At 37.4% G+C, this 16063-nt stretch overlaps 1 protein-coding gene across 1 annotated transcript in view; it reads left to right on the top strand.

Annotated features, from left to right (window-relative positions):
- The window catches only part of LOC135221192 (uncharacterized), a 102539-nt gene that overhangs the window by 76217 nt on the left and 10259 nt on the right, over positions 1 to 16063 (top strand). Inside the window, 10 exon segments of the mRNA XM_064259014.1 lie at positions 1786 to 1859; positions 7567 to 7599; positions 8378 to 8605; positions 8762 to 8857; positions 8989 to 10182; positions 12930 to 13157; positions 13321 to 13416; positions 13548 to 14327; positions 14330 to 15003; positions 15257 to 15363. Coding sequence (XP_064115084.1) covers positions 1786 to 1859; positions 7567 to 7599; positions 8378 to 8605; positions 8762 to 8857; positions 8989 to 10182; positions 12930 to 13157; positions 13321 to 13416; positions 13548 to 14327; positions 14330 to 15003; positions 15257 to 15363 — 3510 coding nt within the window.

Below are 16063 nucleotides of genomic sequence, written 5' to 3'. Positions count from 1 at the left end.
CCTCATCGTGTGGGGGTAGGAGGGCCGCTCTAAGTCCCCCTGAAAAATTTATTATAATTTGGGCCCATTTAGGCTTCACCTTGGAGTAATTTTATTATTATTATTATTATTTCAAAGACTAGGAGGTTGCAAACCAAGTCTTGGGGGGCCCATCAGTGTCTTTGTGGGGCAAGTACCCCCCAGCCCCCTCAAATGACGCCCCCCTGCATAAGACGATATATAAAGTATTGTGATAAAGAAAAGCAACTGAAAACTGACAGACAAAGGTCCTTCATCCTTTTGTTCGAATTTATAATCCTCATTATGTATTTCCTTCATGAGCAGAAATAGACTTGAAAAAGGACAATACTGTGCATGTAAAAAAATCCATCGAAGTTTCTTCGGGGCAATCGAGTTTTCTGTACAGAGTATGATGCTGTATGGAACTCTCAGCCACGGCCCATGAAACTCTCAACCGTGGTCCATGAAACTTTCAGTCTCGGCCAGGTGGTGGCCCATGTTGTTGGCTAATTTTAATCTTAAGTAAAATAAAAGCTACTGACACTAGAAGGCTGCAATTTGGTATGTTTGATGATTGGAGGGTAGATGATCAACATACCAACTTTCAGTCCTCTAGCCTGTGTAGTTTTTAAGAGCTGAGGACAGACAGAAAAAGTGCCGACGGACAGACAAATATCCACCTCAATATTTTCTTTTACAATTGTTTCTTTCTTACAGAAAACTAAAATGACTCTTTTAATCTCCTTGCACGCTTTTGTCTGATTACTCTGGACAATTTCTGGTTTCCTTTTCATTTCAAGGAAAGTCGTTCATTTTTCTGTTAACTAATGAGAAACACCATTCTCATACAATTGCTTCCTAAAGTGTTACGTTATTAACATCTTCAAATATCAGGTAGAACAAGAAGATTCACGCTATTTGTTGAAATAGCATTGTCCCTTACGTTATGTAATTGGTAAGTCTGTGATAATAAAACCGTGACAATTCTCCAGCAAGAGTTAGAAGATCCTACCAAAACTGGACTCTCCGAAAGCGTCTTTTAATATTTATCTCCTCAAAGGTGCTTTTTCGTATCAGTCTCGAGTGAATAATAAGCCCAAAGAGAAGTCACGTTCATAGTCTTCAATTTTTCTCTAACGATTTCTTTTTCTACTCTGTCGCTTGTCTCAACATTTGCTATTAGCGTTTCATGATCTCGAAAAGCTTCAGACTTGCCGGATAGAGTTCTTACCTTTTAGCCTATCAAAAACAATTTCATAAAGCTAGTTTTTGTTAGGAGTTTTCTCGATGACTGCATGCACCTCGAAAGCCGTCTTTCTTGATGTTTTTGTCGGATTGTTACTTTAACTTTCGTGCTGTGTATTTAGTCCTTCGTTTCTTGTTGTATAGAACTGAACAGATGTCGAATGAGGGAGTAGAGAGGAGATCGAGTACGTTTGCGCTTGTGCAGCCAGTAAGCAACGAGTTAGACTCCTCCTCGCAGTTCTAATTTATCAGGCCAGAAAATGGACTATAAGTATTTGGTGAAAACATTGATCTCTGAAGGACGGTCATGTTTAGGCATGCTAGATTTATTTTTCATGATATGCTGGTCATTTTTTTTTTTTTTTTTTTTTTTTTTGTACAAGCACGTGGTGTAATATGTTGTGCAGTTCTTTCTTGGTTTACAAAACAGAAGACCAACTTAGATACATTTAAATGTTTAAGGGATAAGTCTTTTTCGTGTAACATCATAAGTCTATCAGTAGCAACCTCCTCCTCATTGCATCACATTTGTTTTCCCAGATTTGCTGAGCAGACTCCAGTACCGACCATCAAGTTGATTTTGCTTAATGGGAAAAACGTATGCACTGGTGAGGGTAGGTCATCTTATTCTTTTACTATTTATTTATTCGTTAACAACAATATATGAAACTATCCCATTCCAGCAGGAGATTTTATCGTCATGTTTAACTGTTATGAATAAAAATTACAAGGCCTATTTTCAATACATTATGATCACTCTTAGAGTCATGTTCGTAATAAAAACGTGATGGCTGTAAGCCTTCTACTGTGCCCTTGACTGTGAAACATTTGTTGATTGAATGTCCCAGATTTAGGAATTTAAGACATTGGTCCCTGTCTTGGGGTCGTGACAGAGTAGGTAATTTTATCCTAACTACAATTCTAGGAAAGGATTGTAATATAGAGCAGTTATATAAATCTATGTAAGAACTTTTATATATGAACAAAATTTTTATATATGTATATATTTTTAGATAATTCTATATGAAATTTATTTAAAATTTAATTTTTAATATTTAATTTATTTCGATGTCAATTACCCAGTTGTTGTGACACCAGATTAAGTAAAAAAAAAAAAAAAAAAAAAAAAAAAAAAAAAAAAAGAAAAGAAAGAAACCTACTCTACATTCCTAGAGATATTTTTATCAGCAACCCTTTGGGTACTGATTGTAATTTTAAAGTGACTGAAATAATGAAACAGGAAATTATTAGAATACTGTAATGAAACGCAGGATAAGAACAAGAGTTATAATGCCAGAGCGATCATTAAGATGTCAAGATTTAATATGATTACTTGATAAAATGCGAGAGTACGTTGTAAGCCGCCATATTAAAATATTTGAAATGAAACTCCCCTAAATACAAAACGCAGCAGAAAAGATCTATCCAACTCAAGTGGAAGCAGGAAGTGAAACTTGTGAGCAAAAGAAAGATTAGTATTCTTGGTAATTCTGAGAGTGACAGAAACAGTGAAATGATTGAGGGGAGGTCTGCGCCATTTAGTAAACACTAGTTCTAAAGCAGAAAAAAATGTTTGCTAGAGGACGTGATAAGTATTTTAATGTTCTTACAGCGAACTCTGTTTACATTTACAACTGTCTGCTCTCAAAGCAAAAGTCTCTACCGTTTAGATCCCGTGGGGGCTAGTACCATCAGTGCACCGTATGCTGTACACTGCACGTCATGCGATGCACTGTAGGCATTACTTCTTTGCAGTGTCTTCGGCCCCTAGCTGCAACCCCTTTCGTTCCTTTTACTGTACTTCCTTTTATATTATCTTTCTTCCATCTTACTTTCCACCCTCTCCCAACAGTTGATTCATAGCGTAACAGCGAGCTCTTCCTCCTTTACACCTTCCAAACTTTTTACTGTCAATTTCCGTTTCTGTACTAAATGACCTCACAGGTCCCAGTACTTGGCTTTTGGCCTAAATTCTATAGTATTCAATTCAATTCTATCATTTAGAATAGTTGGCTGTTCTTTAAAGACCCCTGTTTTAGTGAATGGTCACCTTAAACAGATGGTAAGCACTACATCCATTACATTGTCCTGACCTACATTTTGGCCAAAAATAATTGAAACGCGATCACTGATGAGAGTGATTTTGATTTTAGAATCAAATTTAATACAGAGACTAAAGCCAAAGATTAGTTTGCATTTTCATGTTGAAGTTGTAAGATGCAATGAAGAGTCTGCAACCTGTCTAGCTTTTCCAGCCACTGTCCTTTAAACCCGCTACACAAGGCTTCTAGTTTGTGTGAAGACGGATTTGTGTAAAGGCGATTTTTGACATTCTTACTACTGCAAGAAATATTATCTATCAAACTCTTTTCCTGTCATTTAAAGGGTTTTTAGGACAATTTTTCAACATCATCCCAAGCAACATTATGATTTACAGAAAAAAAAAAAAAGTTTGTCGCGTCCAGTTCTGTGAAATTTGTTTAAATTTGTATATTATGAATTTTCTCCAGGGTCTCAGGCCCTAATAGGCTATATCCCCATGTCAAATTCACTGTATTTTCAAAAGCACTTCCAACTTTGGTGGATTTTTTACTTTCAAGGACACTTTGTCTGAATCGATCAGTTCCTGTGTAATTATTGTATTCGTTAGTCAAATTTGTAACGTTGGGTAATGTGTTAATTGAAGTACGTTCCTTATTCTTAAGGCGCGCATTGACCATGACACGGGTAATTGTTGCCGAACAGGCAGAGCTTTAAATAATGAGGAGATCCCTATTGTCACAGACAACGGCTTTAGATACAAACGTGAAATAAAAAAAGATGTTAAATCATTTCCTAATTCCCTCATTAAAACTTTTGGCTGTTTTTCGAATCATGTTCCCTCATTAGAGCACGTTGTCCCATGACCATTTTTTTTTTACATAGTTCAGTAAATCATGTGTCTTCCCAGTTTATCGAAAGTCTTGTACTGCATTCTGTTTCTGTTGCAATGCCAAATGTTCCTTCCTGTAATGACCGAAAACTTATTGGAATTTCTGCAATAAGTTCTCTGCTTTATCATGTGAAATTTGAGTATATTTACTTCGACATATCTAATTATATCTATGTAGCTATATATGTGCTAAATGTATATGTATTCCATATATATGTACATATATGTTAATGTTTATAGTTTATGATATAATATATATAATATATATATATACAGAAATATATATATATATATATTATAACTATTATTATATTAACATATATAATAGGATATATATATATATATATATATATATCATATATATATATCATATATATATATATATATATATTATATATTATATAATATTTTATATTATTATATATATATAATATATATATATATCTATATATATAGATATATGAATATATATATATATATATATATAGTGTATGTGTGTGGGTGTTTATACCTTGTACTTGTACTTACTGTATATATATATATATATATATATATATATATATATATATATATATATAAATAGCAGGAGCATCGCCCCGCTATTTTCATATTTGGTAAGTGTTTAGCCATTGCAGAAGGCGAACTGGTAACACTCAGTCCCTCCCCTTTCTCTCTCTCTCTCTCTCTCTCTCTCGCAACCTCTCTCTCTCCATTCCATCAGGTCATCAAATCAGAGTCGGAGCTACAAAAATAGACATGTATTCAAAGTAAAGTACTAACTGAATAATTAAGATTCTTACAGGATAATTAATAGAATGATAAAAGTTCAAGTCTCACAGACAACCCCCCGGTATTTATATAGTCTTAATCAGTAATTAGTCATACCAATTATCTCTTCTCCAAAAATATTATAGTTCCCTCCACACAGGACACTTAGTCCCCTCACTAGGACACTTGGTCCCCTCAATAGATCCACCTGTTTAAAAGACAGGAAAACACACTAGTGAGCACACACAATTGTAAAGACAAAGTCAAAAGATCAAATGAAATGGAACATCTTTACAAAATGTCAAAGTAAGAGACAAGCCATCTTCTTCTTCTTCTTCCCAGCTTGTTCCCATTTTTATATGGGGTCGCCGTTTCGGATGAGCCGTTTCCATCTATTTCTATCTTGTGCTTCTGCCTCATCAATTCCCTTCTCATGTAAGTCTCCTCTCACACAGTCCTTCCATCTCTTTCTTGGTCTCCCTCTTTTTCTTCTTCCTTGCACCTCCACCCCCATAGTATGTCCCCCAGCGTGGTCCTCATCTCTCCTCAACAGGTGTCCATACCATCTCAGCCTCCCCTCCTGCACTTTCTTTGATACTTCCATCACCTTAGTTGACCCCCTTATGTAGTCATTTCTGATCCTATCCACTCTTGTTACCCCAGACATCCACCTAAGCATTCTCATTTCTGCCACATCCATCTTCTTCTGCTCTGCTTTTCTCATGCTTGCTGTTTCCGTACCATACAGCATTGCTGTTCTTACCACCGTCTTGTGAAATTTTCCTTTTAACCTAAGCGGCACTCTTTTGTCACAAAGAACTCCCGAGGCCGCTCTCCATTTGTTCCAGCCTGCCTGTACCCGATGTTTTACTTCTTCTTCCATACTTCCTCCAGCGTTAACAAAAGATCCCAAATACTTAAACTTATCAACTCTCCTTATTTGCTCTCCACCAAGCTGAATACTTTCTCTATCATCCCCCTCAGTGGTGGTACACATATATTCTGTCTTGGATCTACTTATTCTCATTCCTCTGTCCTCCAGTACTTGTCTCCATCTTTCCAATTTCACTTCCAGATCTTCCCTGCTCTCTGCACACAGAACAATATCATCCGCATACAATATGTTCCATGGTACTGTCTCCCTTACTTCCTCTATTATAACATCCATCACTATGTTAAAGATAAATGGGCTCAGAGCCGACCCCTGGTGTAATCCTACTCTCACCTCAAAACCTTCTGTCTCCCCAACACTGCTCCTCACTCTGGTAAATACATTCCGGTACATCTCTTGTATCAATCGCACATACTTCTCTGGCACCATCTTCTCCCTCAGGCTCCTCCATACCTCTTGTCTCGGGACTCGGTCATAAGCCTTTTCAAGGTCAATGAATACCATATGTAGGTCCCTTTGTCTTTCCCCGAATTTCTCCATTATTTGCCTCAGACAAAATATACCATCTGTTGTTCCCCTTCCCTTCATAAATCCCATCTGCTCTTTACCTATTTGTACTTCTTCTCTCAGTCTAGCATCTATCATCCTTTCCAGTATCTTCAAAGTGTGGGACATCAATTTAATGCCCCTATAATTACCACACTCTTGGACATCGCCTTTCCCTTTAAAAATTGGGATCAATATACTCCCACGCCACTCATTTGGTATCTTTTCCTGTTCAAGGATCTTTATCATAAGATCGTACAGTATATCCACTCCTTCATCTCCTAATGCTTTCCATGCCTCCACCGGGATCATGTCTGGTCCGGTTGCCTTCCCATCTTCATCTTCTTCAGTGCATTTAGTACTCTTGCCTAGAAAACCTCATTACCATGCCAATGTTCACTTGCCCATCCTCTCTTATTAGAGACAAGCCATAACTTTGGCTAAAGCATAATAACTCACCCATTGCAGCCTGGAAAATCACACACTTTCAAAAGGAAACTTTTTGGCACACGCCATCGTGGCTCTGCCTTTCTCTCACAGACTTCTCCGTAAGTCTTCCCCTAGTTTTGGCTAAAGATGCCATTATGAACGGAAGAGGCGCACACGTACACACAAATTCATACTCTTCGTCAATGCCCCAGTTACTTGGGGTGTTGACGAAGAGGCACCTTGAACAAGCCCTCACGAACTCACATACCCACAGAACGAACATTGACCTGCTAAGTAAGCATCTTAGTGTCACACCATCCCAGAAAAGAGATATCAGCTTTCTTAAGCTGTCGCTCAGACTCTGTCTCCATGGGAAGTTAAAAATGATAAGTCTGCACATTCCTCCTTTTAACATATATATATATATATATATATATATATATATATATATATATATATATATATATAATATTTATGATGTCTGTCTGTACACGTGTGTGTGTGTGTGTACACGATATAAATAATATCGCATTGATGTATATCAAGAACTCAAAATAATTCTTTGTAGCTGGCAGGGCAGGGCAGGGCAGGGTTGAAGACAACCAAAATAGACATGCATATTTGATTTATATTTTTGACGACTGTGCTGCAATCTTTTAAATATTAATTTTAATCTATCTGTCTATTAATGTAAAGGGATAAAATGCATAAGGAGAGTAATTTAGTAATATAAGTTATTTTTATATATTTCCAGCTGTTACAACAACTACTCCACAACCAACTGAAGGTATGTTGTAAATTCATGTTTCCTATTTACATAACATCATCGACATTATGCGCTTGCATACATATAACATACAAATACGTATACTATATATATATATATATATATATATATATATATATAATATATATAAACAGAGAGAGAGAGAGAACGATGTTTATTAGTTAAATTCAGCCCTTGACTTCTTTATTCCTTAGTATTTCCATTGAAATCTTGGAAATCTGAAATGTAAGTGAAGAAAAACTTTTACCCATGGTGGGATTCGATATCGCTCTGAGATGAAATCATTATAAGCAAATGAGATGCCAAGACGAATTACAATCTGTATTTTTCATCTGTCAAAAACTCTTGTAAATGTATGCAAACCATGATCTGACTAGGAAGAGAAACATTAGAATTTAAGAGTCAGAGCAAATATTTTCTTATTTTGTTTTGTGTCTTACTGGGTTTCTACAGATTAGCCTTTCCAGCTTTTTCTTTGTTTTATTTTCACGTTTCCTTCCAAAAGGTATATGAGTGTGCTTGCTGTAACTTTAGCTAACTCAGAAATAGTCTTTTCTCTAATCTGCCTCACACATTATACATATGCTGAACTTCATGTTTTTTCATTTTGTTATATATATTTTAATCCCATTCTTCTACAGGAAGGCAACAAAATGTGTTTCATTCTTAATTTGGCAACAAAATTGTCTAAAGCTGTTTGTCTGCCCAGTGCGCGTAGTCCGCCAACAAGCTCGTGCTATATAATGCTTCTCAAAGGTTCTGTTATCCTGACTCACAGTGACGACAGTGACCGAGGCACCTTACACTGGCCCGGGCTGTGCATTGGAGGGATCCTCGTACAATTACGATGAAGTCCTGCACAAGTCTCTCCTCTTTTATGAGGCTCAAAGGTCGGGATATTTACCCGCGTCTCAGCGGGTCACCTGGAGGAAGGATTCGGCAACTGACGATGCTGTTGACGACGACACCCAACAACGCGTCGATCTGGAAGGAGGATATTACGATGGTAGTATATTCCATACTAATTAGATATTAAGAAATATTACAATGATATGGTGAAGAGAATAATGTACCCATATGCAGAATATCAGGATGCTAGAAAGATTTTCTTATCATCATGACTGGGAGCAATAAGGTTTCATTGAATCATTTATCATTGCAGCTGGGGACTATGTGAAATTCGGATATCCAATGGCTGGAATGACCACTGTATTAGCTTGGGGTGCTATTGAGTATGGTGAAGCATACACAGCAGCAGGTAAGTTAAGTATACCTCAGTCTTGATAAATAGTATTTAAATCTAAATGAGAAAGCTTGTACAAAGTACTAAATGATACCGAACACAGAATTTACTTTGAATTTCTTATCAGGTAAAAATTGAATTTGCAGGTGAAATGGCTTACATGAAAGAAGCGGTGAGATGGGCAAGTGATTACTTCATCAAGGCTCATCCAGAAGCAAATGTGTTCTATGGTCAAGTGGGAGATGGGGATGTGGACCACGCATACTGGGGCCGACCTGAAGATATGACTATGTACAGACCAGCATTCAAACTGACAACGAGTAAGCCAGGGTCTGACCTTGCTGGTGAGACTGCTGCTGCTTTAGCTGCTACTTCAATCCTGTTCAAAGATTCAGACCCTTCTTATGCAGCCATTTGTCTACAGCACGCTGAAGATCTGTATAACTTTGCCAATCAGTATCAAGGAAAGTATGCCCAGTCCATTACAGATGCAGCCTCATTTTACAACAGTTGGGGAGTGTTTGAGGATGAACTGGCATGGGCAGCTGCGTGGCTTTACAGAGCTACAAATAACAGAGATTACCTGTCAGACGCTAAAAGCCATTACGACAAGCTTTCTAAAAGTGTTTCTGAATTCTCGTGGGCAGAAAAGACACCTGGAGTACAGGTACTGTTGTCTGAATATGCAGACGAGGCAGATAGGAGTACTTACACAAGTGATCTGAAATCATTCTGTGACAAAATGGTATATAGCATGCCAAGAACACCAAAGAAATTAGTGTTTATCAATGAATGGGGATCACTTCGCTATGCTGCTAACGTAGCGTTTATTTGTTTACGAGCAGCAGATCTAGGCATTAGTCCTGGCATTTACAGGCAGTTTGGTAAAGAACAGATCCACTACATGCTGGGAGATGCAGGTCGTAGCTTTGTTGTAGGATTTGGACATAATCCTCCTCAGCGTCCTCATCATGCGAGCAGTTCGTGTCCATTAGCTCCAGCTCCTTGTGGGTGGAGCGACTTTTCTTCTACTGAACCTAATGTGCATGAGTTAACAGGAGCCTTAGTAGGAGGACCTGATGCCAGTGATAATTATGTAGACAGACGAGATGACTATAAAAGTAATGAGGTAACTACTGACTATAATGCTGGATTCCAATCAGCAGTTGCTGCTCTGAGGGTACTTGCCAACTGTGGTAACATTACAACTATAACAGTGTATACGTCGACAAATCCGGAGTCCACTAATCCTGGTGAGACAACAGACAGCCAGTCAACAAATCCAGAAACTGTTGTTTCAACGACCAGTAAGCCAACTGTAATCACAACACCAGGGACTGGTTCATGTGAGAGTGTGCTGCAAACATTAAACTCTTGGAACACTGGCTGGAATGGTAAAGTCAGTATCCCAATATCTACAGCAATCACATCATGGACAGTTGATTTTATATTTACATCACCAGTGACGAGTTTCGAGGTGTGTATCCATAGTATTTTCCTGAGTACTATTTATTGTAAATTATCTCTTGCGTCAAAATACCTGCAATTGCTACAGTAAACGAAATGAATCTTTCCATTGGTACCTTTTAGTTTTTGAATGAAATCTGAATCGCAGATCCTGTATTCCAAATGTTTGATTTCATATTCAGTAAATCATAACGAGTTTGCACTGTATTATCCACTAGTATTTAGTTAACTGTCAAAGACCTTAGAGGCAATGTCTAGTGTTTTTATTTTTGCAGCAATGGACTGGAACGACAACGCCTCACAGTGACACCCGATTCTCTGTGACGAAGGACAATGCCCAGCTGCCTTCGGGCAGTGTCCTTTCCTTTGATTTTCTCTATCGGTGAGAACATCCTTTGTAGTTCCTCCTTTAGAATTCCTTTATTCTGCAATTCTCTTAGGAATTTTTTTTTATCTCACATTATTGCTGTTGTTATTGTTGTTTAGTGTTTGCACACAAATATAAAGGGCAAGTAAAAAATTCCATTTACATGCCAACTATATTTTAAGAAATATCCATACTCAATACACAAAAAAAGAAAGTCTTGGAAAGAAAGTAGCATCTCAGTGCTAATAAAAAATGAATATGCAAATGAGGGCAAACAAGTTGTCTTATTTATATTTGTGTGCGCATGTGCGTGCACTTGTGTTATTTGAGTAATCATGCGGTGCACTGTAGGCAGTATTTAAGGTTCTTTGCAGCATCCCTTCGGCCCTTAGCTGCAGCCCTTTTCATTCCTTTTACTATACCACTCTCCGTATTCTCTTCCATCTTACTTTCTACCCTCCATAACAATTGTTTCAACATTATCTTCAGCGATGAAGAGACTCATAGGTCCCAGCGCTTGGCCTTTGGCATAAATTGTATATCCCAGTTCTTAGATGAATACAGAATTATTCTGTGAAATAAATCACAAGAGACATCATCAACATTTTTATAACTATTCCTAATATCATTACAGATATAATGAGGGTTCAGTTGTACCAAGCATCCAATCGATTAAGCTCAATGGCCAAGACATCTGCGACGGTCAAGGTGAGAACTGGATTTGTTCTTTGTACATTTATCATGAAAACCAACACCAAGGAGGTTATGGTTTCGCTTTGGGCAGGATGTCCGTTTGTCATTGTGGCTGCACGATCCCTCGGATATTGTTTTGAAACCCTAAAAGTATTCAATTGTCTTTAGTAAATGACTTTAGTTGTCACTTAAGAGACGGTAGGTTCACCCCGGAGAATCTTGAGTTGGTCACCCAGTGAGTATATCTAGTCGAAATTTATGACTTTATTCCCCTAGATGCAGAAACATACAAATTGACAAACGTGCCCAAAAGCAAGTAAGTGTTAATATGAATATATGTAATTAATTTTTCCCGTTATGTATTACGAGTTATTAATAAAAATATGATCTGCCTTCCAGACCCACTGATTTCTACTGATGCGCCAGTGACAGGCAAGTTTCTCTGTTTGTTTGTAACATCATATTCGACTGGGTGGCAAGTAAGAGGCAGAGTCAAGGTGTATTCTAATTTATTGACACAAAATCCCTGACAGGTCAAGAACTCTTGCCAGCATAAAAGTAGCATTTGACATTAGGGAGAAACAGAGATATCTATATACAGCAAGATGTGTTTTCTTACACCTGGAAAATGGTTAACCATTCTATATACAAATTAGAAAGGGAGTTCAATACATATGGTTGCAAAGCTTTCAATGTTTGACATATGTTAGTTAAGACAGTTCTAACAATGCCATAAAGTAGCTTCTGAATAATGTGTAAAAGATCACGTGAATCAGGAGTGCTGGATTTGTTTCTTGAGAGAACTCATTGGGTCGCATAGAATTGTATAACGAGGATGCCCTGAGGCCCCCAGTAACTGATCGGAACCTCACAGTAATATTCATAAAGAAAATCTCAAGAAGAATGTAATTACTCCCCTGAAACTTTGAGATTCTTTGCTGCTTTGTGCTATCCTGGGGTTCAGTATTTGCCTTTGTGTAAAGATGTCGTAGAATCCGTTGTCTTTTTTATACTTAGTCTTCTTAATACATATACAAGTTACTCAGAGTCTTGCATATGAATGAGCTGTTTCTATAATAACTGCTTTTTCACAAACTAGGTGGCATCTTAACACATTTCAGTCTCACTTCATAAATATTTAGCTAGTACCAGAATGAGAGATCCACAGCATTGAATATTTCATGGAAATATTCTTATTTACTTGGATTTCAAACTCATAAACGTTTTTTATTTCAGTATACAGAAACACAATGAAGTGTAACTCTTCAATTTTTTTAGTTACTTTAACTTTTATTCACTTGATCATCCATGATTTGTCTATTTTTTTCACTGTGGTTATGTATCTTGTGTATTTGTATAGCACTTTAAATTATGTGTACATTCAAATTTCAATAGCATATTATCTCATATTTATCCAGAGTAAGGGTTTAAATTTAAGTGAGTAAGAAATATACCACAAAAGTGTTCAGTCTAACAGATGATATTATAATTTTCCCTTCGTGTAGGCCGTTATGGCTCACATCTGATCCTTGCATAAAAATTTTGCTTCTTCATTCACAGTAACGACTGTGACCCAGGCTCCTTACACTGGCCCAGGATGCGCATTGGAGGGATCCTCGTACAACTACGATGAAGTCCTGCACAAGTCTCTCCTCTTTTATGAGGCTCAAAGGTCGGGGTATTTACCCTCGTCTCAGCGAGTCACCTGGAGGAAGGATTCAGCAACTGACGATGCTATTGACGACGACACCCAACAACGCGTCGATCTGGAAGGAGGATATTATGATGGTAGTCATTGATATTATATTCCATACCAATTAAATGTTGAGAAATATTACAATGATATGATGAGAATAATATAACCATAGTCAGGTAATTAGAATAAAATGTAAATTTTCATATCAAGATAAGAGGGAAAGATAACGTTTGTTTGAATCATTTCACATTGCAGCTGGAGACTATGTGAAATTCGGATATCCAATGGCTGGAATGACCACTGTATTAGCTTGGGGTGCTATTGAGTATGGTGAAGCATACACAGCAGCAGGTAAGTTAAGTATACCCCAATCTTGATAAATAGTATTTATATCTAAATGAGAAAGCTTGTACAAAGTACTAAATGATAACGAACACAGAATTTACTTTGAATTTCTTATCAGGTACAAATTGAATTTGCAGGTGAAATGGCTTACATGAAAGAAGCGGTGAAATGGGCAAGTGATTACTTCATTAAGGCTCATCCAGAAGCAAATGTGTTCTATGGTCAAGTGGGAGATGGGGATGTGGACCACGCATACTGGGGCCGACCTGAAGATATGACTATGTACAGACCAGCATTCAAACTGACAACGAGTAAGCCAGGGTCTGACCTTGCTGGTGAGACTGCTGCTGCTTTAGCTGCTACTTCAATCCTGTTCAAAGATTCAGACCCTTCTTATGCGGCCACTTGTCTACAGCACGCTGAAGATCTGTATAACTTTGCCAATCAGTATCAAGGAAAGTATGCCCAGTCCATTACAGATGCAGCCTCATTTTACAACAGTTGGGGAGTGTTTGAGGATGAACTGGCATGGGCAGCTGCTTGGCTTTACAGAGCTACAAATAACAGAGATTACCTGTCAGACGCTAAAAGCCATTACAACAAGCTTTCTAAAAGTGTTTCTGAATTCTCGTGGGCAGAAAAGACACCTGGAGTACAGGTACTGTTGTCTGAATATGCAGACGAGGCAGATAGGAGTACTTACACAAGTGATCTGAAATCATTCTGTGACAAAATGGTATATAGCATGCCAAGAACACCAAAGAAATTAGTGTTTATCAATGAATGGGGATCACTTCGCTATGCTGCTAATGTAGCGTTTATTTGTTTACTAGCAGCAGATCTAGGCATTAGTCCTGGCATTTACAGGCAGTTTGGTAAAGAACAGATCCACTACATGCTGGGAGATGCAGGTCGTAGCTTGTTGTAGGATTTGGACATAATCCTCCTCAGCGTCCTCATCATGCGAGCAGTTCGTGTCCATTAGCTCCAGCTCCTTGTGGGTGGAGCGACTTTTCTTCTACTGAACCTAATGTGCATGAGTTAACAGGAGCCTTAGTAGGAGGACCTGATGCCAGTGATAATTATGTAGATAGACGAGATGACTATAAAAGTAATGAGGTAACTACTGACTATAATGCTGGATTCCAATCAGCAGTTGCTGCTCTGAGGGTACTTGCCAACTGTGGTAACATTACAACTATAACAGTGTATACGTTGACAAATCCGGAGTCCACTAATCCTGGTGAAACAACAGACAGCCAGTCAACAAATCCAGAAACTGTTGTTCCCACTACTCAAAAACCAACTGTAGTTACAAGTGAAGGCACATTGTCACCTACGTCAGCAAATCCAGAGTCTACTAATCCTAATGAAACTACTGACAGTCAGTCAACAACTCAAGAGACACTTGTTTCAACTACCAATAATCCAACTGTAGTCACAACAGAAGGCACTTCGTCATGTGAGAGTATATTGCAGGTATCCAGCTCTTGGAACACTGGCTGGAATGGTAAAGTCAACATCCCTATAACTACAACAATCACTTCATGGACAGTTGAATTTGTGTTCACATCACCAGTGACGAGTTTCGAGGTGCGTATCTGTTAATATTTTGCTGATTACAATTCCAAGTAAGTCGTCAGTACACTTAGATACGTTTGTGATTGTTATAGTAACAGAGACATGGTTTTCCCATCTTTGTCATCCAACTTTCCAAGATATGAATGACTGAACATCTTGTTTCTTATTCTTAATTTAATAGCTATAACTCTAAATGCTATTGTTAATTAATATTTACTTAACTACAGAACGTTACCATTAATGTCTAGTGTTATTAATTTTGCAGCAATGGACTGGAACGACTACAGCTCACAGTAACACCCGATTCTCAGTGACGAAGGACAGTGCCCAGCTGTCCCCAGGCAGTATTCTCGCCTTCGACTTTCTTTATCGGTGAGAAGCACTAGTCGTAATCTTCCTTCTTTGAGTTGAGGATTTGTCTCTCATACAAATATCAGTAGTAATCTGTGAATCATCTTATTATTTTTAAAATTGTTGCTGCTTTTTCTCGTGTGTGCACAATTGTAAGGGACCCGAACTGCAATTTAGAAATTAAATATACTTCAAATATTTGATACTTAAATCCAAAAAAATATGAAACATACATAAGAGAAGAAGCATCTCCATACTTATGAAAACAGCAATAAATGCAAATGAATTGACAGTAATATATATATATATATATTATTATAATATATATATATATATTATACTATAAATAAATAATATATATATATTATCCATAATATATCTATATATATATATATATATATATATATAATATATATATATATATATTATATATAATATGATCTAGGTAAAAACTGTTCTGTAACAACAGAATTCCATCTAATAAAAGGAGCCCATAAAAACACCAAAACTACAGCCGTGAAGAGATATGTTTAAAAGGAGTGTTACTAAATGCCTTATCTGACCTTCATAAGAAATATCCTGTTCCCCGCAGATTCATGATAGCCATCCACTCGCTAAAAAAGTTAGATGTTATAATAAGTAGATCCGACAAAGACGGCAAAATCGCAATAATGGACAGAGACTTCTACCTCGACAAAATCAACCAGCTCCTTAGCGACAC

The sequence above is a fragment of the Macrobrachium nipponense genome, chromosome 2 (genome assembly GCF_015104395.2).
Source record: "Macrobrachium nipponense isolate FS-2020 chromosome 2, ASM1510439v2, whole genome shotgun sequence".
Classification (NCBI taxonomy): domain Eukaryota; kingdom Metazoa; phylum Arthropoda; class Malacostraca; order Decapoda; family Palaemonidae; genus Macrobrachium; species Macrobrachium nipponense.
Note: the sequence above shows the minus strand (reverse complement) of the source record. Positions and strands in the feature narration are given on the sequence as shown.